The 24,616-nt window shown below is 34.3% G+C and overlaps 2 protein-coding genes and 1 long non-coding RNA gene across 3 annotated transcripts in view; 2 read left to right on the forward strand and 1 right to left on the reverse strand.

Annotated features, from left to right (window-relative positions):
- klu (zinc finger protein klumpfuss) overlaps positions 1-10,053 on the reverse strand; it is a 67,805-nt gene extending 57,752 nt beyond the window's left edge. Inside the window, exon 1 of the mRNA XM_011641675.2 lies at positions 9,130-10,053. The gene's annotated coding sequence lies outside the window, so the exon portion shown is untranslated. The remainder of the gene's footprint in view (positions 1-9,129) is intronic.
- LOC105429011 (putative chitinase 10) lies at positions 5,803-7,397 on the forward strand. The gene is made up of 2 exons (XM_011641657.2): positions 5,803-5,878; positions 6,079-7,397. The coding sequence occupies exons 1-2, from the start codon at positions 5,872-5,874 to the stop codon at positions 6,738-6,740; spliced, it is 669 nt and encodes a 222-aa protein (XP_011639959.2). The 5' UTR covers positions 5,803-5,871; the 3' UTR covers positions 6,741-7,397.
- An 11-nt stretch (positions 10,054-10,064) lies between the features above and the next one.
- LOC148935105 (uncharacterized) lies at positions 10,065-16,624 on the forward strand. The gene is made up of 3 exons (XR_016140558.1): positions 10,065-11,091; positions 11,470-11,504; positions 14,299-16,624. It is a non-coding gene; the product is annotated as an uncharacterized LOC148935105 (long non-coding RNA).
- The last annotated feature ends 7,992 nt before the right edge of the window (positions 16,625-24,616 follow it).

A 24,616-nucleotide genomic window follows, 5' to 3' on the forward strand; every position in this document is an offset into this window, starting at 1 on the left:
GCTACATAACTTCATATCAAATTTAAAAAATTTCTTTAGCAAATATTACAAAAGGAGCTTTTATTTTTAAATAGCATTTTTTCATAAAATGTTAAAAAATTGTCTCGTCAAATTATTTGCGATTTTCTATAGATTTTCTTAATTGATGCGTAATAATATTTTGAAATATATCATAATCAATACATTTTAATAAAATAATTATGTAATAATAATTGATTGATATAAAATAACATTAAATAAAAATGTCTATACTCTGAGATTTCAAAGAGAAATTCCTATGTATGGCATTATTGTTTCATGTGTCGTTGTTATGCGAGACTTGTCTTGATCGCTATGTAATTTGACGGATTTAGTATTCCGAAAACTAATGAAAGACATCGCTTATTATTTCTTACGGACTACTGAGTGAGAAGCTGAATGATGTGTGACAAAAATAATGAGCTTTGAAACACATTGTTAATCGCATTATTAGCATTGTATATCGCTTTGTTTTTTAATTAACATAGATTAATGTGAGATTTTGATGGATATAATTACAGAAAAGTAATATCAAGTCAAATATGTTAATAATATTTGTTAATAATATATGTTAATAATATAGAATTTATAGCTGTGTAACATCTGCTAATATTTGTACGTAATTTTTCATTCCAATTTTAATCTTAATTTAAATAGATTTCTAAAAATTCAAGATAAGAGAAAAATAATATAAATTATATAATGCGTTGAGTCAATAGAAACTTATATTTTTGTTCATTGTAATGTAAATATTTATCATTAATGTCCAATTCCATCAACGTAGATTAATTTTAATCTTGGTTCAACTTACTGGTTACTCTTCATCTTTTCCTAATTCTAAAAATTAGAAAAAAATAAAGAGCAAGTTAAACCGAGATTAAAGTAAATCTACGTTGGTGGAATCGAGCATAAATCTTACAAAAGAACAACTATAAATGTTCGAATCTTAATTCATAATTCCTAAACTTTACTGGCTAGACAAAATATGTGGAAAGAAAAATATCTAATGCAATAAAAGAGGAGTTTCTTTTATCAAATTGGAATGCTAGGAATTTATGCCCACATAACCACATTCCAAAGAAAGGATTCTAACCTGACATAGAAAAAATTATGTTTTCCTTTTCAATCCTTATCAATTTTTTTTTCCTCTCTTTTCCTATTGTAGGTAGAACCGTATTTTTACGATTCTTTAAACGTATTTTTATGTTCTTTAAATGGAATCCATTGCAATATTATGCATACTGTTGTCCTTAAATGGTGCAAACAAGAACAATAAGTAGCATCTTTATCCTATTGTCCTTCTATTTCTTTTTCTCTATCGGAAGAGAGAAAAGTCCAAAAAGCTTTCAAATCTTTATGGTCAGTTTACAAGAGGTAGAAAAAGCAATCCCCCGTAGGGTTTTGAAGGGCGTGCAAGCAGATTGAAAGCTAGTATTCTTTTCCTGATTTATTGCGGAGGCGGTTTCGCAAGCTAAATGTCCATTTGTCCACAAATCTTTGACAAATTGATTCTTTCTATTGGAAAGTCGAATCTTCTTTGAAAAAGGGAGAAAATGGATACACAGTTAGATTTAGAGCAAAGCAATAGAATGTATCAACTTGTGATCTTTATGACAAATCTGACAAATAATCACATTTTCTTTGGTTTCGTTATTTGCTTACTTCTAATAATATTGAATTTAATTTAATGTACTGATTTATAATTTCTTTATTAGTTTAGTTTTTTAGAGATATAGAAATGCAATTTTGATACGTGCTCATATATATTCTGTAATTATCAGAATACTTGATATTTAAAATCAGATCGAATAAAAATCAGATTTCTATTTTGTTAAGTAGATTGCGATTTCAATTAGATAAATTAAACATATAAAAATTGCTCATAAGTTCCTTGTGGATATATATACATATATATTTCTTCTATAATTATAATTATAATTAAATTTATGTACAATTATGTACAATATTTTAATATATTTTACATATTTCAAAAAAGAAATTCGTGTCTTTTTCCTTTGCAAGTTATCGTGTGATATCAAAGAATAGCGACTTACATGCTGAAAGCAGAAACATCTCACTACCCAATCTTTATTACTGTTCCCTGTTCTATTATTTCGCGCTGATTAGCCGCCTTAGGTTCGGGGACCTCTGCAGAGCCCGTCGAAAGGCAGCGGACGTTATAACTTCCTGATGTGTAGTGTGATAAAAAAGCGTGAAAGAAAGCGAGACGGCGACTGAATCGGTACTAGCGCTACTTTGATCGAACCCGTGTCACAAAGAGCCGGCCTCGTCACCGGTTGAATAGTCCCGGCTAGGAGGTTGGATTAGGTGAGGCTAAGTTACTGAGGGTGGAGGGGCCCCTAGCAGCAAGACGATGTCTTGAATGGGGCACGTGCTACCATCGTCGTGATCTTTGGGCATGTCTGGCGATCTCTCTTTCTCTCTTCCCCTTCCGTTTGTCCCTTTGCTTGCCCGTCCGTCCGATCGTCTAGAGATGGATCTAGGTCTAGACTAGGGAACTCCTCGATGTTTCTTTTGGCTCGTCTCGCCAGCTGCTCCGTCAAAGTTGCGATTCCTACGGCACGTGTCTTTCTTACGGATCTTTTTATGTATAAACCGGGTCATCCTACCGACGGTGACCACGACGAATATCGCGTAGCAATTTCGCCTTTTGATTACGACATGATCTGATTCGGTATCTCACGCATTTTGAGACTTACAAAAAATTGGCAATTGCATTGATTTTATTCAAACATTATTCGATAGAAATTAAAATGAAAAATCGAACCAATTATTTTCGATATCAAAAGGGAATAGAAGCAATATTTTTAGAACCAATAAAATAAATTTTTTACTTGTACTGTATTTGTTAAGTAAAATATATAAAAAAATATATAAAAATTATTTAATAATGATGTAAGTCAAGATAGTTAAAAATATCTCGTGGAAGGCACTTTGTGCTTCATTGTCAGTTAATTATCTTAACGTATCTTATCTATTTGGCTTCATTTATGATAATTTATTTTTTTATTATATAAAATACTTCAATTGCCTATAACTTCAAGGGGCAAAAGCGATATATTATTTCGTTGCATTATCGACATGAATTATAAAAAAAAATCGCACAAATCTTTTATATATAACGCCGTTTTTATCAAAATGCGTGTCTCATTGAACGATGGCGGAATCGCTCGGTGAGTCCATAGTGCGAGAGAAAAGAGTCATGCGAGGGTGCTCGCGTGCCGAGGACGCAAATGCGTGCGCGCTACGCATCTGTCTCCTCTAGGGCAGGCGCGTACACGCACAAGCTGCTCGCGCGTATATGATCGCGACGCGGAACGTATTTATACGTATGACGCGTGCACGTAATCCAGCCTGTAAGGCATTCATACGTATGTGCATGCATGCGTGGTGCGTGCGTGCGTGCGTGCGTGCGTGCGTGCGTGCGTGCGTGCGTGCGTGCGTGCGTGCATGCGTGCGTGCGTGCGTGCGTGCGTGCGAGCGAGTTCGGGCATGCGAGAGCCACGTAGTGATATATGGTGTATATATACAATAAGGTCGGTACATTCAGCCCTTAGTTGCTATGCTACTGGTACGTACGTAGACTGGTGGACTGGAAGGTTATGGTGTACATCACGTTGATATTACTTCACCGTACACTGACATACTCTGTCGATAGAAATCGCCATCCTGAATAGATACTTTCGTTTGCCACGACGTTCCATGACAGCCGCTGAAATGCAATAAATCGGCCGATAACAAATTGCCGCCGAGCGGCAGTCTACTTCGATGCGATAACTGGAATTGCGTGGGGATTTATGATCCAACGGTGCCTGCATAGCAGGCCGTATCGAAACTTCCACTTCGTTGTCCTTGGAATTTGGAACGTAGATCCGTCTCGTTAAATTCATAAAGTTGTAAATAATAAAAATTGAAAAACATGTTTATTAAAAATATTAATGTCAAGATTGCAGAACAGATAATGATAAACAAAACCGACGATTAAATAATATCTGATTTTTTTATATATTTAAATTATATACAAAGCGCAAAATTGATTTTGCGATAATATAAAATATTATTGAAAGTTTTAATCGGAAAAATGTTAAATTTTAAAAATAATATAAAATCATGTATGCGCACGCATTAAATATTTTTATAGCATTCGATGGATTATCGTAGCGTATTCAATCGTTAACTAGCATCGCCGTTACGTTGGTCCGCAATGCTGGAATTTCTTTATGGTATTGACGTATCGCAAACAAACTTGGTATCGAACGCCATAACGCCGTCATAACATCGCCAATAAATCAAGAATAATAGATCCGGTGAAACAAGTCCAATTGAAGCTACTTTCACTTCATTGTGTTTCACGTTTACAGTTTTGTTTCATGTGCCGCTACGAGATGACAAAATACAAATAATAAACTTCAATTAGTAATATTCTTAAGATATTGAAAAATACAATATTAATTACAATTACAGTTTTCTTACTAAATAAAATTTAATTTTTACATGATAAACTTAATTGTAAAAAGATAATTCTGATTTTCATGGTTATCACAGTAGTTGACAAATAATGACAATTTAATGCTGTCTCAAGTAAAGAGCAATTATGTATTAGATTTAACTTTCATATAAATATAAATAAATTACAAAGGCGAAGTTAATTTACTGCTTATCATTATTATTATAATTATCAATTTAATTTATTGTACAATACATCGATGGCCACAAAATAATCTTGCTACAATAGATTTATATTATTTAATAACAGACAATAGATTATATACTTTTCAATAATAGTATTATTATAAATTAAATGAAAATTATAAATATAATTAGAAATGATATAATTGCATAAAATATATAGTAAATTTATACTTGTGCATCGATCTCAGGCAAAAAAATAAGATGATCTGTAAAATAAGATGATTTTACGCGTTACATAAAATAATGAATGTCGATTGCAGAACCGCTAGCTATTTGTTATTCTATTAGAATATTAGAAGAAGGGGTTACAATATTACACACAATATTACAACATTGCAGTCAAAATTTCTCAAGGATAACGGATTGACCGTATCTCGTTGTATTTTAATGTCCAACACTCTCCTCATCGGCATGCATTCTGATGTGCCTCCAAGATTAACCGATTACACATTCACTTGTCTCATCCGGATGAGAAATTCTTATTTGAACTAATTTTATTCCTTTTATCGATATCATATTTAACGATAACCATGATACAGATTACGCATTGATAATGCTCATAATCAAAGGTCGATTGATATGAATTTCAAGGGTATAATTGATAACATAAGAAATTATGTATCCCTAATCGCATTGCATCAACTAAAAAGTATAATACGTTAGGAATTTGTGGAATAATAAAAGGTTTTGTGTGTTTCGATTATTATCTGACATCTGAAAATCGCATAAAATATCTTTGTGCCTTTTTAAATTATTACGTTTTATTTATAGGTATAATTTTTGATCAAAATCAAATTTAATGATAAAAATTGTATGATATAAAATATGATATAAAATTTAATTATAATTTTAACTTTTTGTACTGTAACTTATTGATTCACACACGGAAATTGCTCATTGTATCTGATTGAAATTTGTGGTATAAAAATTTTTCTTCGAAAGGATATGAACAAGCGATTTCGGATAATATAAACAGGAAAAGTATATCTTCGATGAATATCGATGAAGATATGACAATCTGTCTTGGTGATAATGCACATTTATAAAAGGCAGTCTGTCTGAATTGAATTCGCATTTAAACGAATAAGGTGTTAATATAACGATATTCTCTTCTTCAAATTTTCAAATTGGAAATAGGCGATGAAGGGTAAGTGTATAACATATTATCATAATCAAAAACTATTAAAATAAAACGTTGGAACTATATATTTAGAGCGTACATATCAAGAAGTTTTTATCATTTTAAATTTATATAAATAATTGATAGCTTTTGGATTGCAATAAAAATCGGTTATATCACTAATTGTATCGTGTCTGATATTATAACAATAATTTTGTTTGATATAGGAATATACATTTTTGCTATTGCCTTCTTGACATTTTCGACCGAAATTACTGCGACTGAAAATCAAATTCAACAATCCTCTTTGAAAGAAAGATCTTATTGTCTTTCGACTATTCCGACAGTATGTCCATTCCCAGAGAAATATGCGAGCAATCTTCCGCACGAAACTAACTGTACGAAATTCTACAAGTGCTTCTTGGGTAAAGGAGTTTTGCAAGATTGTCCCTTGATGATCAAGGGAGATCCCTATACAAGGCTACATTACAATAGACAGGAAATGGTTTGCGATTGGCCATGGCGAGCCGGTTGTATTAATTGTCCTGACAAGGATGAAAGTGGCTGCTGGCCGGAAGCCAAAATATCTCACGAAACAGATAATTGTAATTTGTACTACGAATGCATAAAAGGTGAAAAACATTTGAGAAGTTGTACTCCTGGTACGTGCTTTAGTCGCACGTGCCAGGCTTGCGTTCGAAACCGTGCAGGTGGAAATTGCGAAGATAACACATGCGATGGCGATAAACGTAAACATGAATGTAACTGCAATATGTATTATGAGTGTTACAATAACGAGTGGTATCCAAAGTATTGCGGCGGGGGTCTTCATTTTGATCCCCGAACTAAGAGTTGCGTTGCTCCAAATGAGGCTAACTGTGTTATATAATACGATTATAGTAAAAAGAAGATATTGATTTGCCACATCATTTCTTCTTTGGAATTGAGCATACTATAATTTTGTTTGCAAAATCAACAAAAATTAGAGCGATGTTCGAATTCGATGGTCGAAAGGTCAAATATTAATTACCTATATTTAAAATATATTCAGAAAATTAAAAAAATACTTTGAAATGATTTTATTTTATTCCTTGAAAGAATTAAGAAGGCGTAATAAAATATATGGAAATTATATATAATAAAAATCATAGCAAATTATTGACTACAAATATATATAAGTTTATTTCCCTCAGAATTTGTATTAAGGTAATATGAAGATAAGAGATAACTATGAAGTAGATGTCTGGAGGATTAAAAGGTGATCTTCGCGCATTGCAAAGCGAAGAAGTAGTCTATTTTCCTGGAGCAGTTGTGCTGACGTTGGAGCAGTTGTTCTTACGAACTAGCCGTCTGGCTTGTATCTCGGTTGCAATCAGCTTCTACCGCGAAAGAATGAGCGGATTGCATGTCAGCTACCCGCGTTACTACTTGCTGTAACATGCGCGAATTATGTAAGTACCGAATTGCGCGTGTGTGTCAAAGAGAATGCGCTACTGTTATTGTATCCGATAGCGTTATCCGCATTAAATGATATACATGTAGTTTACCTCTCACGTCTTTTCCTTTTATTCCGCATCCTCACGCATAATTTACGTGATTCTCCGCGTGTTTGCCATAACATATACGGCGGAAAATCTCGAAATGAAACATCGACAGATTTTCCGCTGATATCCATAGTGTCTCTTATGCAGCCTCCGAGATAAAAATAGAGTAATAAAAATAAGCGAAATCGATAAATTTGTATAATATAATGCAGTATAGTGTAATCATTTCCTTAATAATTATATATATATATATATATATATAAAGTACGTGTGTAAAGAATAATATTTTTATCTGGCCAAATATCTCCAAAAATATACTCTGTTTATGCGCGCGGTAAACGCGTATCTCGCTTTTCGAGCGTTGAGAACCGGCGTTTTACACCGCTACGAGATATCGAGTAGAAAAAGCGCCGGCAATATAGTTTTACGACGAAACGCGTAACAGGCAGTACGTTTGAAAATAATTGCCGCCTCGATGGCAACGATTAATGCTATTGCCAGAATTAATTATTGTGGCGGTAGCTTATTAGATATTTTTATTACCGCTCGTTAAACGCGTGCACGCGAGCAGGGATGAGGGACTTGCTCTCGGTACACATTCTTCGTAAATGATATCATTGGAAAGTTTATTCTTTCCAAATGCGCGAGCATTTTGTTAAGGAGGCGCTTATTAAGTTAATGCTCGCCCATATTGACCGCTTTACATCGGACTTCGTCTCTGGGCCCGACGATAACACGATGAGTTTTGTGACGCACGCGCATAGATAACAGTAGGGGATAAAGAGAAATGATTTAATTGTTAACGTGACAGAGGAAACATTAATAAATATTTCGAAATGGACACGGACGGACACTACATTGGCACTAATGATCTCCGATAAGGTAAACGATCGTTTCTCTTTAATGACATTCGTTGCACCATGCGTCATCTCCATCGTTCCAAAGCAATTAATAAACAAACTTTCATAGTATCTGCCTCGATGATTTCCAACGATAACACTTAAGCGTTTTATAATGTTAGTTGAAACTCATTTTTCGTTATTAATACCTGATGAAATTTGGAAAAATATTTGAAAGTGTCCATCGGAACGATTTACAAACAAGTCACGAATTGTCTTATTTTCTGAATAAAGGGCGTCCACATGAAAAAAATAAAACAGTTCACAATCTGTTCGTAAATTGTTCGCCAACTTCAATGAAGACACACCTTTAGAATCGATAAATAATTAATGAGTGAGTCAAAATTAACGGGTGATGCAAAACGAATGCATGTGACAATGGAATCATGCCATGATTATGCCTATAATATTAATATATCACGCAATTTATTAAAGTGACATTAAGTGAATGCGAAAATGGAATGTTCATAATTGGGTTCGTTAAATGAATGAGCCGCCACATTTCTCAATCGCTAATTACTTCAACTTGTCTCTTTTCTTATGAGATAAGTATGAGATAATATACCAATCTTTATTTAATACAGTATACATCCATATTAAGAGGGTGAAATTCGTTCTTTTGATACATAAAATATGTTTTCTTAACATTAGAGTATTAAAAATGATGAAATATTCTAGTTTGAAGAATGAATAAAATAAAATTAAAATATCTCTTTTCTTTTATTCTTCTATGGTCGGTATTTTAGACATGTAAGCACGCAAGGTTTGGCCTAAGAATAAACGAGATAGGTAAATTTGATAAAATTTCTGACGAGGAATCACACCTCGATCTCACCTCTCGTGCAGATGGCAGCGTGAATCCGTTTGTCGACGGTCGTTCAATGGTGACGACGGAATGAAGAGCGCCTTTCAATGACAGTACACTTCGTAGTCAACACTCCACTTCACTTGCGATTTATATTATGCATTTGTCTGACACTTACTAAAATTCACTTTCCAAATAAGTCAACCTCTATTTCCATGAAAAAGCAATCGTTGCCTATAAGTTGATCGGCAACGTTCTGTTTCCTCCGTCATCAAACGTTAACCTCTGTCACGAACTGTTCACTTGCGTCGTTTTATAATTCGTGTAAAAATAGAAGGAAATATAGTATATTTTTAACGATAAAGTACGATATCGAATGGCGTACGTATATATTTAAAGATATACTCAGGATATATCTCATATATGTATTACTAACAATCTTGTTTATACTTCGCTCGGCACTTTCCACATCCACGGTCGTTGTGTCATGGATTTATTGATCTCAAATAGATGGGGTGGTTCGCGTTAGGACTAATCCGTAAACAGATACAATACTACGAAATTTCGAACGATTATAACCGTCGACTACGAGTGGTATCTTTCGTCCTGGAAACTCAGTCGTGAAATTTCGTGATATCTTGATATATTTGGCTCTCTCAAACACAAAAATTTTCCACCGTGATAGACATTTATAGTCGAAATCTTTCTTCGAAACTCACAATTCGATTAAACATCTGAAAACGGAATAATTCCTCTCTTCGCGACTTCGAAGATCTTGTTGATTCGATCGCGTCCTCGCTGTTTCTAAGACACGTGATAGTTCTTCCAAAGATACTGAACGAGATAGTGCGCGTCGCGTCGCTACCAAGTACGATCTCCGAGCGGGGCGCACGAAGACGACTCGATCAAAGGGGTGCGCCGCAACAGGTGAGAGAGAAAGGGAGAGGGCGGAGTGGGAGGGATAGGTAGAGCGACGAGGGAGAGAAAGAGAGGGCCGGACAATGACGACGATGGCAGTGTAACACCGCACGTAGTAGCGGACAGTCGGCGACTAAGGCCCCTGAGGAGAAGTCTCACCTCTCTCTCCTTCGTCTCTTCTCTCGTCCTCTCGTTTCTCTCTTCCGACAGGCTCTCTCTCTCTCTCTCTCTCTCTCTCTCTCTCTCTCTCTCTCTCTCTCTCTCTCTCTCTCTCTTCATCACACGCGTGGACGCCGACACACCGTCGTGTACGCGCGCGCGTGCATCTCCGGCACGCATGACAGTAGCCCCCCTGCCCCGCGTTCCCCTCCAATCCCGTCAGCTCGCGCGGGCCACCCTATTTCTATCTCTTCCTTTCATAGCCGAGAGAATAGCGCGTTTTCCCTCGGAACGAATGCGCGGCCAACTGCAGCAAAACCACTTGCAGATGCACACATGGGTGCGCGCGATCGCGCGTGTGGGTACACCGGATTCGCGGCAACGCGACGGTAGTGTCGGTGTACGTGTCGGCAGAGAAGAGAAGTGGGAGATGGGACACGCGACACGAGCCTTGGTAGGGAGAGAGAGGGTCAGCGGGAGTGGGGCACGGACGGTCTCCCCTCGTTCCTCCTGGGCTCCCCCTTTGCGGGGCGCACCCTCTTCTCCCTTCGCGTCGGACGTCTTGCACATTCCCTCTTTTCCTACTCGATTCTCTCCTCCGGTCTCAGCCTCTCATCCCGCGAATCGTATGCCTCTCCGTCTCCTTCGATTACGCGCGATACTCCGGTTTCTCGTGAGTTTCATACGCATTCCTTACGTTAGTCTTGTTCGACTTATGCCCGATTTCACCAAAGTAGATTTACTTTATTCTCGATTTAACTTGCTCTTCATCTTTTTCTAATTCTTAGAACTAGAAAAGAATGAAGAGGAAGTTGAACAGAGATTGAAGTTAATCTACGTTGGTGGAATCGGGCATTAAAAATTCTCCATTTTCGACTGAAAAGACTCCTCTTTGGCTTCTTTCTATCTTGACATGTACGTACCTTTGAAATCTCTTAAATGTACTTCACGGCGCACAAACATACACTTTTTATAGATTTTGCAACTCAACAGTTTAATAACACTATGGCTAAATTATTTAAACGTAAATTATTTAAGCTATTAATTTAATTTATTATTTACATAATCGATGTTATTATATGATTTTCTTTAGTTTAAAAAGCTTCTTTTAAGAATAACTAAGTCGTACAGAATAGATACATAGATCATTCATATATTTCGTACTAATTATGTACTAATATTTACACACGTGTAATACGAATAATTTCGATAATGCAATATAATAATATAATTATTTTATATAATTTATTGTACTCACCGCTTTGAAACCTCGCTCTTCGTTCACATACGTAGGATGTATTACCTCCACCATCGTAGGAGATTTTCATGTAAGTAGAAATTCGACAATTTTTCCGGGATACGGTATTCATTTCATAATATGTCAAAACGTAATAACTGATAAATCGTAATAACTGATAATTTCTAGAGTTTTTTTAAAATCAGAAGCACATCGGAAGCGATTCTTTTATGGTATTTTCCGCACTCTTTTACAAGATTATTACAAGAAATTACAAAATTACGATAATGTCTGTCGACAAGAAACATTAACAGCAAAGTTTTTTACGTAACACAAATTAATTAATGTGAATTTATGTCAAAACAAAAATATTAGAAAAACTTCTTCTCCTTCTATCGCAAATCGTATTTGAAGGAACTCGTCGATGTGTTTTACGTTAAGATCAAAAAATAAACCCACGCGTGTCAATGAACGAGAAACGACTAAGTGACGACGACGATTTTCGTTGTCGACGATCTCTCTGGTTTGCAAAACTCATCTTCCCCTTCCGATGAACGAGTCGGCGATGAGAGGGGTGGCGAGTATTCTCTCCCTCCGTTCCCACGCCCGATACCTCTCTTCGTCCCTTTTCCTCCACCGCCTCCTCGGCGGCATCCTCGCTGCCCGACTCCTCCCTTGGAGACGCGCCCTTCTCCGAGGGTAAAATATACTACCCTATTCTCCGCGTCTCTCGGAAATCGTCCGCTACCGCCCCCGGCGCGTCCGCCGGGGGTTGAGATTTGTCCCACACTGCGCGTACCTATACACAAAGTGATATAATTTCGAAGCAACTGGTGGGGTGAGGTCCGTACAGGGATTTCCTGCCATTCCCACACCAAGTGTTTAAATCTTAAAATTAATCAAATGTCCGTGTTGAAGTATAGGATTAATCAAATTTATGCTAATAATTGTTTTAATGAAAATAAAGATTGATAATTTAATATGTTATATATGTTGTTAAATATTTTTAAATTATGGTTTTATAATAAATAATTAACGGAATATATTTTCTATTTTAAAAGTAATATATATTTATGTATATTTGAAAATTGTATACATTTTAAATGAATCTACTTTATGTAGTCTGATTTATATAAAATTATTGTTAATATTTATTTTAGTGGTATAACAGCAACATGCAAGCGATATAGATTTATGAAAGGAATCTGAATCTGAAAAATTTTTGATTATTATTATTTGAGTAAATTAAATATTCTCTTAGTGTATTTTTTAATTAATTTCTACAAAAATTTCTAAGAAAATTTTGCAAAAATAAACAGAATAAAAAAAAATTTATAGGCTCGTAGAAAAAATAAATGTCGTAAAAGAAGAATAAGATATATCGAGTGGTAGGACAGGAGCAAAATAAAAGTGCGACGTTATATTCGAATGATTGAATCTGGGCGTGAGTTTGCTGCCAGTCACGGCCGAGCATCAATGTTTTAATTAATGTATCGATAGTGGAGTCAGACACAAGCTTTATCCAGCGTCATCTCGTTTGACGTATCGAGACCGGCTTTCTCGAAGTACATCATATAGAAAGCCCGTGGATAATTATGTGAATCGTAGATTTTAACAATATCACGATTTTTCGGCGAGAAATATATTTTATTTTAAGTTCAATTAATAGTAATGTTTATGTGTATTATCTCTTATGATTAATTAGTATCTTCACAAACATAATAATTATATAATTTCAAATCTACTATTATATTATCTTGCGTATCTGTCAAAACCAATTATTTTAACTTTATCTTATTTATTATATTTTGTATTTCTAGTATTCAATAATTAAATATTTAACTTATAAACTTATATTTTATAAATTATTTATCTAATAATTTATTAATATTTAAAAAATTTCTTTTTAGGATTGAAATAAACAATAAAGTTTTATTTGTAATCCAGCAATTAATTTATTTTATCTCGTTTTTAGTTAATTGTATTTCAAAAGTTATTTGTGTCAATTATAATCAATTATAATCATAGTGCGCTAAAGTAGACAAAAGTAGACGAATTTTTCATATACTGATCACACAATTTTTCACAAAAATTAAGATAAAAAGATTGTAGAACATTAGTTATATCTAATAATTGATTAGTGTTAAGCATTTTGTGAAGTATTGCATGTATGCTGTAATCACTATATGATGCATAGCTGTGATTAATATACGATATATATTATGATATATAGTTCATTGAATTATGAAATGTCCTCATTTTGTAGTAGCAAACTTGAGTTCAAGATGAACGAGAGTCGTGAAATAACCCGTTCCAACCTAGTAACATCGCATAAGCATCAGTGATTGCAGATATTTTGTCTTGCGATAAGTGTTTGCTGTAAGATCATGCATAAATTAATCGCCATGTCTAGCGATATCTTTTTTTGTTTATCACAATTCGGAATATTTAATGGAGACATTATCCATGAGGTCGAGAGATCGAGGATAATATGCGACAGAAATAATGTATAATATAGTATATTAATTTAATATGTAGTTAACAATGAAATAATTATTATATATGTTGATGGCATCATAATGTGCTTTTTTAATTGCCATTATTTATTACATTAATTTTTGTTGATGGCTCGAAATATTTGATACTAGTGTTATTTCTTTGCTATAATTATGCATCAATTTGTAATTACATATTTACAGTAAAGTATTTCTTGTAATTATTTTAATTAATAACATTTTTATTTCTTTTATATCCGTTTTCGTAAATAACTTGCAACTGGCATATATAAAATCAGAAGATACTGACTGAAAAAAATACGTATCACGTGGGCAATTTATGAATAAAGCTTGATAAAACTGAATTAATGGCATTTACGTAATTTTCAGTGTGGAAATCGAACGTTTCGAACATCACTCATTCATCATGCCACTCGCATCGGCATTGATACAGCATTGTTTTCTGTGTCGAGCACCCACCGCAAATTCAATTGATCGGGAACGGGAACATCGACAATTGGCCGCAATTGTATCGATCGGGGCCAATATGACATCGTTCGATCAGCAATTTCATTGCCCGATGGAAAAATCTGTCATGGATTTCATTGATCTATTTCATGCTTTGATGCATCTGCAATATGAAGGTCAAATTTATCGTGTAAAACATAATAACATATATTGTTTGCAATTGTGACTGTATAAAAAATATTATTTATTGTAGATGAAAAATAAATTTTATAAAAACAATTTGAATATAATAAAATTCAGAATTTAAGTTATTTCAAATTGAAAAATAGACAGTATACAATTTGTTTAAAATATTGTGATAAACACGTGATCAAAACGTGTGATTTTTTTTTGGTTATTGCTAGAAAAAAAACATGTCAACTACTTTAATCTTTATAACCACAAAAATGACTTAATCGTCAATTGCGCTAAAAAAATCAGTGGATGTCCGACAAAATATTTTGAAGTCAAGTGATGACCTCAGTCGACCTGATCGCTTGATTGAAACTTTTCCTTCAGTTTGTGATATCATTTGCCGTACGAGAGAAATACGGAACGTTTTACAACACGCGTGTTTCCCAGGCGTGTATTTTCGAAATATTTTTGATATGTACCGTATTCATGTACGCGATTCTCGCATTATCTTACGTGAGTGATTTCGCAAATACTTGTGACAGGCAATGTATGACAAGTTGTATTTCGTAGTTTCGCAATCAAACCATTAATCATACATGATGCAATGTGCATGAATAATGTATGTATTAATAATGATAAAATTTAATAAATAATATTTCTATTATAAGAAAACATTTATTTACTAGTAATATTATTTACTAGCAATATTATTTATTTACTAGTAATATGTACTTTAATATTAAAATATGATCGTAAATACATACATTTGTGTTATAACAATTATGTCTAAGTTTATATTGTCTAAACTGAAATTTAATTAATAAATTAAAATTTATTATCTAGTTTTTAAGTTATGAATAATAAAGAGCAATGATTATTGAAATTTTGAAAGTGCTAATGAAGCAATTTTTTATTCTTTGATTATGATAAGTTGAGTATATAAGTGTTATATATTTTATTTTCTACATAAAATTCGATCTAATTGAATCTGACTTTGTACGGTTGTTGTAACGGCGGAAACGTCTGCTTTTTCGCATTGGCAAAACGAGAAATAATGAAATACGAGGTCGGTGGAGAACAGCAGAGAGCAAAATAATCGGTGCGGCTCAATAAAATTAATATACGGTTTTCGGTGTGTTCCTTGCTGTGTTCGTGCGTCAGAATCCCGATTGGAGTTGTAGCATTCGGCAGGCCAACGGAGAAGATTCGGACGCTCTTAACTAAGGGTCTACTAACTTTAAATCCGATAATGAATGTAATCAACGGAAATAACATGGAATCTATGTTGGTTTCGGTCAGGCAGCGTCCAGGTATACATTCCCTGACCACAGCGTGACTAATAATTATACTCGGTAAGAGACCCTCGTCTCTTTTTCTTACGCTGTTATCTCTCGTCGAGAGCGAGAGTGGAAGTCGAAAGCCGCAGACAAAACGTAGAAACAATGCTCCTTCGTTCATTCACGAAAGTACGGAAACTTAATCGAATCAGTATAGTTAATAGTGAATGTGAATTATCTTCTTGCTTTGAAACAAGAATTATGATTTAATATTCTCTTTAGATTGAATTTCTCTTTAGATTGCAAAGGGAAAGTAAGATAGCATTTTGATCTGATGGTCTCATTGGGTTTAGTAAACAGCAATTATACTTAATAGCATATTATGTTTTATTGGAAAGAAAAAAAAAACATTAATTTTAAAGACAGTTCTGAAAGAAATGAAAAAACTCATTTTGATGTTTTCACCAGTTATGCGTGCTAAGTGAATATCATACAATGTGAAATTTTTAATTCATACAAAAGTAGTAAGAGAATATTATATATTTTATCTAGTATCAAATTATATATCTTTACCAAGAAAGACATAATTTATAATCGTATGTGTCTTTCAAAACATATCCTTTAAATCATGTATTCTGTTTTATAATGCCGACGTCAAAATGTATATCAATTAGGAATGATTTTTAAGCATATATCGTTCGATCGACATCAATATTATATGCAGTGTACACAATAGACACGTGTGCACGTAGCTGTCGACCTCACGATGCCGCGAGTAACGGTAGTCTTAATTGAATTATTGTTTCAGTTAATGTCGACATTCATCATAAGAGTACACACATGGTGTCGGAGCGAGATGAAGAAAACACGCATCCCGCCCAAGGAGTTGCGGCTCGCTCACAAAAGCGCAGAGCATTCATCTTCTGTCGTGTATGTCATGAACCGCGACACGATGACCGCTCTCTCCTTTCTCTTCCCTCTTCTTTGTAAAGATAAAAATGAATTTACATGATTTTCTTTTTGTCAAAATAAACTTCTTGCAATTTGAATTTTGCCATCAATCCTGTAAATAATTGTTTAAAATTAGTTTTACTCTCTCGCTGAAATTTCAATATATGTTACATTAATTTTTTAGGATTGCATTAAATTAAATTGAACAATCTATTTTTGATGATATGTCTTATCGAAATATTTTTTTGTTTCAAATAATTTATTTAGAAATTTTGTGATAATAACATATAAAATTAGCTCAATAATTACCAAGCATATATAATGCGAATGTGATTAATGATATGCCTGAAAAAATATTTTTAATATACGCCATTTTCGGTGCAATGTAATTACTAATTTTATATAATGAACAAAATAAATGAATTAATGTACGAGACTCGGCTGTAACAACAATTGCTTAATGTCCTTAATAAATAAATATCAATGTTTAAAATAATATATATACGCTCTTGCATTTCTTTTTAAAATTCTTTGGATTTAAATTAATATCGTATAGCAAAATATATTTATAAAATTTTTTACTTTGTCTTAAGTTTGTAACGGATAAATTTTTATATTAGCATAAAATTGTATGTTTTTAACTTTACATTACAAGTATGTTACTAATAACTAGATGAAACATAATCATATTTTTTACAAATTTTTATATATTTTATTTACTGATAGTATTTATAGTTTTATAATCTAGAGCATTTATATAATTTTATGATATGATAATTTTAATTTATTGAAAACAGACTATTATTTATAAAATATATACATATTTAGAAAAGAACAAACACGTCTTGATGCAAAGAGCTCTGGATATTAAAATTTATCCATTACTTAATCTTAACTTTGATCTTGGAAGATAAGTTAAGTCATTTGCTAAATGCGAACGAAAACTCATGCGCTTCGATATAACTAATGATTAACGGGCTGATGGACAACATATTTATCGACATCACGAATATTTAATTGAGCGTGGAATGTCGTTGACGCTACATTGATTAAACGTTTCTACATTACAGCTATCCAGTTGTAATGTTCATATCGAGCAGCGACGTTTTACACCTCTTCTCATCGTCAATATATAAGTTTTGAAGAAAGAATCGTTTTATCAACCGCGATAGTTATTCAAGCATATCAAACTCCACCTCTTTTAGTCGCGCCAATGACAATTTCTCAGAATGATCTTATGATGATCTGAAAAAATGTAAATATACCTACTATTAATTATTCACTGCAGCAATCAAAATTAGTTATCTTGATGCAATAGTTATCTTGATTGAAATTATGATAAATTAACAAGTTTGACATTATGCGAAGATATGTCTATGTCTTAGTTCTTTTATTTGCAGCAAACATTGATATTAACAATACATTTTTTTCTCATCAACATTTTGAAAATTAATTTTAATCTCTTTTAATCTCTTAATCTTTTAATCTTTTTGATTGATTACTCATCTTTCTACTAAAGACTGTTATTTTTGACAAAAATTTTTTCTCAAACTTTTATTTTTCTGGAAAATAATATGAATCATTCAAATATTGCTGATAACACCAATTCAAGTGCTGAGAAACATTGTTATAAAATGTAAATTCAAACTTTCTAGCTGATTATGCTTTGGTATAACGGCAACGGTACGGAGTGGGAGGCAATTGCAAACAAGCCCACGCCTCGTTGTTTAGTATTTGCATCACTTGCGGAAACCAGACTGCGTCGATCGCGCGCGGTTGAATAAATGAATTTAGATCTGTAGTTTGCCGAGTGCAGTTTCCATTGCTAGGTTAGACTTGAATTTTGCTTAGCAACACGTGCGCATTTCATATTTCGGCCAATGCCATTGTTGCGAATAACAAATAATCATTTGATAATATATTTCGTCCTATTTTTCATACTATCTTTATCCATTATTCATCCACACTAGATGTCAATTTTTTCCATTAAATTACTATATATATATATATATATATATATATATATATATATATATATATATATCTTATCATATTTCTGTCGCGGGTCTATTAATTTATTATTATGTCTTAAGAGTTTCTACATAAAATTTTATGTCATAAAGCTTACATCATCATAATCAACAAGTATCGTAGCATTTTTTTTATTAAAAGATGAATTGCAAATTGTAATTGTTATTAATCCGTAATAATAAAATATTTATTTGAAGTAGTCTGTTTGTTAATTTACTTATTTGTATTAATTCAAGCAAATAAAATAAAACGTATCATTGTTAACTCATAAAAGAGCATACATTCATTTAGAATATCCTTACATTTTTCCCTAGTGTATTTATAAGTTCTAGGTCAGCAGGAGCGGGCAAGATGTAAAAAGGAAACGAAAATAAGGTAAAAGGAAGAGAAATCGACGCATAAAGACTGTGCGGATCGGGTCCCTGGGAGTTTGCATAATTCATTCGGTTGGCCGACGAATGCATATTACCTCAGGATATCTAGCCGAGTCGAACAGCGGGATCAGGACGCAAGGACCTCCGTTCTGTTATGAGGTCGAATCGCCGAATCGTCTGGAGATAGTCCGACATCGATAAACGCTACTGATCGTTGCAACATTTCGACGAGGACCCAGATCCAGGATTTAACAGGATGGCCATGTACACGTGTCCTCAAAAGAATAATATATTGTAAACATTTGTAAAGATTCTAGACTGCTTGACTATAAAACTATATCACGAGTGAGACGACAACACAAAGAGTCATCACTTCATCCTTGTAGGACTCAAGGATTTTATTGAAATCTTTTTTAATTTAGCATAATGTTGTTCTGCGATTGTTACAGATTTTTATTTTTTTACACAACATATATAACTTTTGTTTGAGTTTAAGTTTAGAGAAGTTATTTCTAAGAAGTTCAACATTTTTTAAAATGAAATAAAATATTGAATTAATTTTAATTTGATTATATAGATATTGATTATATAGATATTATATTGAATTACGAAATAATTTTGATAAAACGTTAAGCGATTTGTTTAAATGTTCAGCGACGATTTCCGCATCGTCTAAGCATGTGGCATCCTGATTACATCTGCTCCACCTGTCTATCGATTTTTCCGGAAGCATCATCGGGGCGGGCTCCTCAGTTGAGGCGGAAGGTGCGTGCCCATATGGATGGACCGGATCTCTCCCTCGTTTCTTCGCCCTCGTCTCTTACACTTCGAGGAAGCCACCCCAAGCGAACCGGAATCAAGTTCAATTGTCTCGCGGTGGCTTTTGGACGCGTGAGAAATTTGCGAGCAGCTGTTTCGCCGGGGATTGCTTGCTCCTCGCAGTAGAGTGACGTCACGTTTTTACTTGCCGTTTACTTGGTCAAACGAGAAGGACGAAAACATACGCGACGAGGGAGAGAGAGAGGGAGGAAGGGGGAGACGTTATTGCATACGCTGTGCGCATGCAAATTAGAGGCGTTCGTGTCTCGAAGGGGTTAGATTAAGGGTTCGAGCGATCCTGAGGGTCGCCGAAATACTGACTAGGCCTCCTCTGCGAGGAAATGGGGAGTTTCTCGATATCGTCTTTCGAAAATCTCGCCGCACTTTATTTCTATGCCTTTCCCACGACCGCCCTCCGCTACTCGCACCGGCATTTTAATTAGGTCCACCGTTGTTGCTGCTTCTGCTTGTGTTTTGGTAACAATGTGATTGTGACCTGTTCGTCTTGAGGCTGATTATACGTTACGTATATAATTATGTTTTGCTTCCGTTTAGGCGCAATGCAATTGTATAAAAGAAATAAAGGCGTGGTGATTGAGAATAACGAAATTTTTTATTATGTATATAGACAATCTTTATTACATATGTGCGTTATATTGATTTAATAATATTTTATTTTCACGTTTACTCAAACTTTTTTCCTGATTTACAGTATCAGCAAACAAGTTTTATGAAAAAAATTAGGCTCTATAATAGGAATTATAACGCTTCTTTTACATTTCCAATTGCTCTCGTATTACTGTTGATTTAATGTCTGTATCTGTAGTTCGCCGATGTGAAATCTTTCAATCCGTCCTGCCACAAATTGCACGGCTTACTACGTGACGCGTATGCGAATGCGAGAGACGTAACCAATGTTACTGATTGCGAGCGAGAGTAAATCGGTGTTTGCCGGAGGCAGAAGCACTCCCGCATAAAGCCAGTGCCGCGCGTTTCGTCGTCATCCTCCTCCTCGTCGTCGTCGTCGTCGTCGTCGTCGTCGTCGTCGTCGTCGTCGTCGTCGTCGTCGTCGTCGTCGTCGTCGTCGTCGTCATCGTCGTCGTTCTCGTCGTCGTCTTGGCATTTTGAATTGCAGATAATCGAGCACGATCGACGAGGACGATAATCGGCCACGGCGCTTAGACATGCAGTGACTTATCTTCGGGCAACCGAGGGTTACCTGTCTCGGATACCTTTCCCCGTGCAACTCGAGAGAATCGACAGGACCGATAAGGATCGGGATGATTCAGAACCTTCTGACCTCGGCCCGTCGATCCACAATGCAACCCCGAATAAACTGAACGTGCGTATCTGTGCGTACGAGGAGCGCGACACAGGCGGACAGCGAGCTCGGACTGTCGGCGCGACAGGTACGCGATCCTCGATCCTCGCCGATTGCAGATTGCAAATTGCTCGAATGCCGATCGTAATACGCCTTACACTGTACCGAGCCTTATACCGAGCTAACAATCTATAAGTTACCGAAATCTAATATATATTCGGCATTCTTCAAGCCTTCGAAAGTTCTTTTTATATATATATTTTTCTAACTGTCTCGATTCTCACCGATCATAAATTGCATATTGTTAGAGTGACGTTAATGTACTTTGTATTGTATATGTTTTAGATTGAATTAATGTTCTTTATCGTCGTTATTCGTCGTTATCGTTATATTATATTATCGTCGTTATTTTCATGCAGATACAGATGATACATTTCGATAATTTATATCAACGAATCACTACTTACTTATTTCATATGAATAATATTCTATTTGTAATCTGTGATGCAATCATAAAAAGTGCAATCATAGAGCTAATCAAAAAGATAAGATTCTAAAATTAACATCTCAATAAAATTTCCTACTGTGTATATTTTCTATATTTTTACTATTTACTTAAAATTTCTTTATTTGAAATTTTGATAGTTTCAATATGATAATTTGAAGAAAGTATTTAATTTACTTAACTTTCATGCAACGCTTAATATCTGGTTTTAATATCTGGTTTATTTCGTTGATCTGAATATGGCATTTGCGAATATAGAAAATATAGTTTTGATATATCACAATCAAGCTCCCACGTTGAAACGTACGGTGCCTCCAGGTGGTAACTGGTGGTCTTTATCCAGTCAGCATCCCCCTCCTCCCGCTGCTTAAGGAACCTAAAGCAGCGGTCCCTCTATTGTCGCAGAGGGAGTTATTAACGAGGGGATGACGAGGGGGAAATTTCGAAGCGTACAATCTTCGTGTGGGAATTGCACAAGCTACGCAGGCGCGTTTCAAAGGCAAGACACCTTATTGCTTCCCGCCAAAATACCATCGGAGAACTTTTAACGTCACGTTTTGATCTACACATGCAGCCGACACGTCACGTAAGGGATTCACGTCGTGGGTTTAATGCATTAAGGTGTGGGGTTGCAAGTTTGGCATTGTCAAAATTTTCCCGCTAAAATTCCGGCAGGTGACTCAACGTTCGCTAAAATCAATGAACTGTAAAATCAATGAAAGATGGCTTGTAGAAGACGCTTGTATTAAAGTCGGAACTATATATATATATATATATATATATATATATATATATATATATATATACTATACAATAGCTCTCAGGTCTAAAGAAATTTTAACAATCGATATTAAATATCTGTTTCCCAGAAATTCAATCTTTAATTTTTACTTTCTAAATATGCGCTTAAGGAATTTTAAAAATTGTAGAAATTACGTTGTAAAAATTAATCAAACCTAGATTAAAATTTAATGAAAAAGAAACGAAAAGAATTTATTAATTAATGTATGATTATCTTTTTTAATAAAATTGCAAATAATAAGAAAGTACATCCAGTTTTATAAATTTCAGTTAAAATAAATAATTCTAATATACTCAAAATTAAAGTAATTGAAATATTAGAGTAATATTTTGTATCCCAGTTATAATTCGCGATTCTTTTGACTGTGAGAATCCGATCTCACTATCGATGGAGTAATGCATGTTACTTGAAGAACGATGACATTTCTTTGAATCGAGCTTGTGGGGGAACGAGTATTGTGAAGGAATTTTTCAAGCATTCACTCCCACGTGGGATATTCACCGCTACTCCCCACGTTTTCTCAACATATGCAAGTACTCATGTGTTGGTATGCGTTTCGCCGGTGCATATTTCGGAAGCACTGTAGGGCTGCATTCCCTTCCTATACGCCGCCTTCCTCTTCCTCCTTTTTGCGTAGCTCCCTCACTCTCGTTACGTGAACACGTCACCCTCTTGACCGCATAAGATGCAAAGGGGAACGTTTAGCTGGGAAAGCTAAGAGATTCGCCTTCCAAGCGTTCCATGGGTACCCGTCCAATTGCGTTTTCATGCGTGTTGAGATTCCGGAAAACAAGCCATGGCATACACCTGGACACTCTTTTCCAAGGGTCGATGACATCACCAAAATTGTTCTTTCAAATTTCTTGAGCGGAACGATAAACGCACAAAATCAATCGAACTTATAGTTATTATACTTATAGTTATTATATAGTTATTATTTATTAATTTTGATACAGACATTTTTTTCAATATCAATTGAAGTATCTGTTAATTAAAATCTTAATATTAACCTAAGAAAATATAATTTACTCGAACATTAAAAACAAATTTATGGAAATAAAACTTTATTATATATAAAATATTACAATTCTCATTTTGAATCAGCAACATTTAAAAAATATATTTTTTTTAATAAAATACCTTACGTTAAGATTTAATGCATGCTTTATATGCTGAAATAAAATCTGTGGATGCAAAAAGAGAGACGCTATGCCTCATCGCCATATCTCTCTAAAATTTTATGTAGGTGGCGAAGACCGCGATACACAATGATGCGTCTGCTGCACCAGACAGTGCCTTTCTTTACGAGAGGGGAAAAAGAAAGATCATGTTTGCCCACGAGTAAAAGTGTTTGGGGCGGCAGTACTTCGCTGTGTCGCCAACATCATTGTTCTAGTAAGAGATGCCATTATTCTGACATTACGACGTAATAATGCCGCTTGTTACAACGAGAGTTACAGTCGAACAGGCACAAATTGGCAGACGTTTATCTGTCGTAAAGTATCTGTCTGACTGAATTTTTAGTAACGAAAATAGTATTTCTCTATTTTTATTTGAAATTATTAGAATACGTTTTTAAAAATATTTAAAATATAAATAATTTGCTGCGCTAGAATAAATTTCTTTTCTATTCTATCATTAAGTTAGAAAGTTTGTCGTTATCGTTTTTACAAATAATTTTTTTAAAATCAATTATTTCGGTAATGAAAATTATTAATTTTGCTAAAAATTATTAAAGAATAAAGTTTTAATATTTATTTGTGCATACTTTTAAAGAAGACTATATTGTTATTTTTAAACGTACTTATTCAGTAAAAAAGATTTAATACAAAATTACATTTATTATATTTTTATTATAAATTGTAACGACTCATTATATATAAGCCAGATTGTGCAAATTGCTTTTGTAGACATCGTCGGGAGAATTAGGTTCAAACTTTAACGTGTAGTCATCAATTTTCATCGAGTATCACGAAAGGAGGGATC

The sequence above is a fragment of the Pogonomyrmex barbatus genome, unplaced genomic scaffold (genome assembly GCF_055798465.1).
Source record: "Pogonomyrmex barbatus isolate J1 unplaced genomic scaffold, ASM5579846v1 scaffold6, whole genome shotgun sequence".
In the NCBI taxonomy this organism is placed as follows: Eukaryota; Metazoa; Arthropoda; class Insecta; order Hymenoptera; family Formicidae; genus Pogonomyrmex; species Pogonomyrmex barbatus.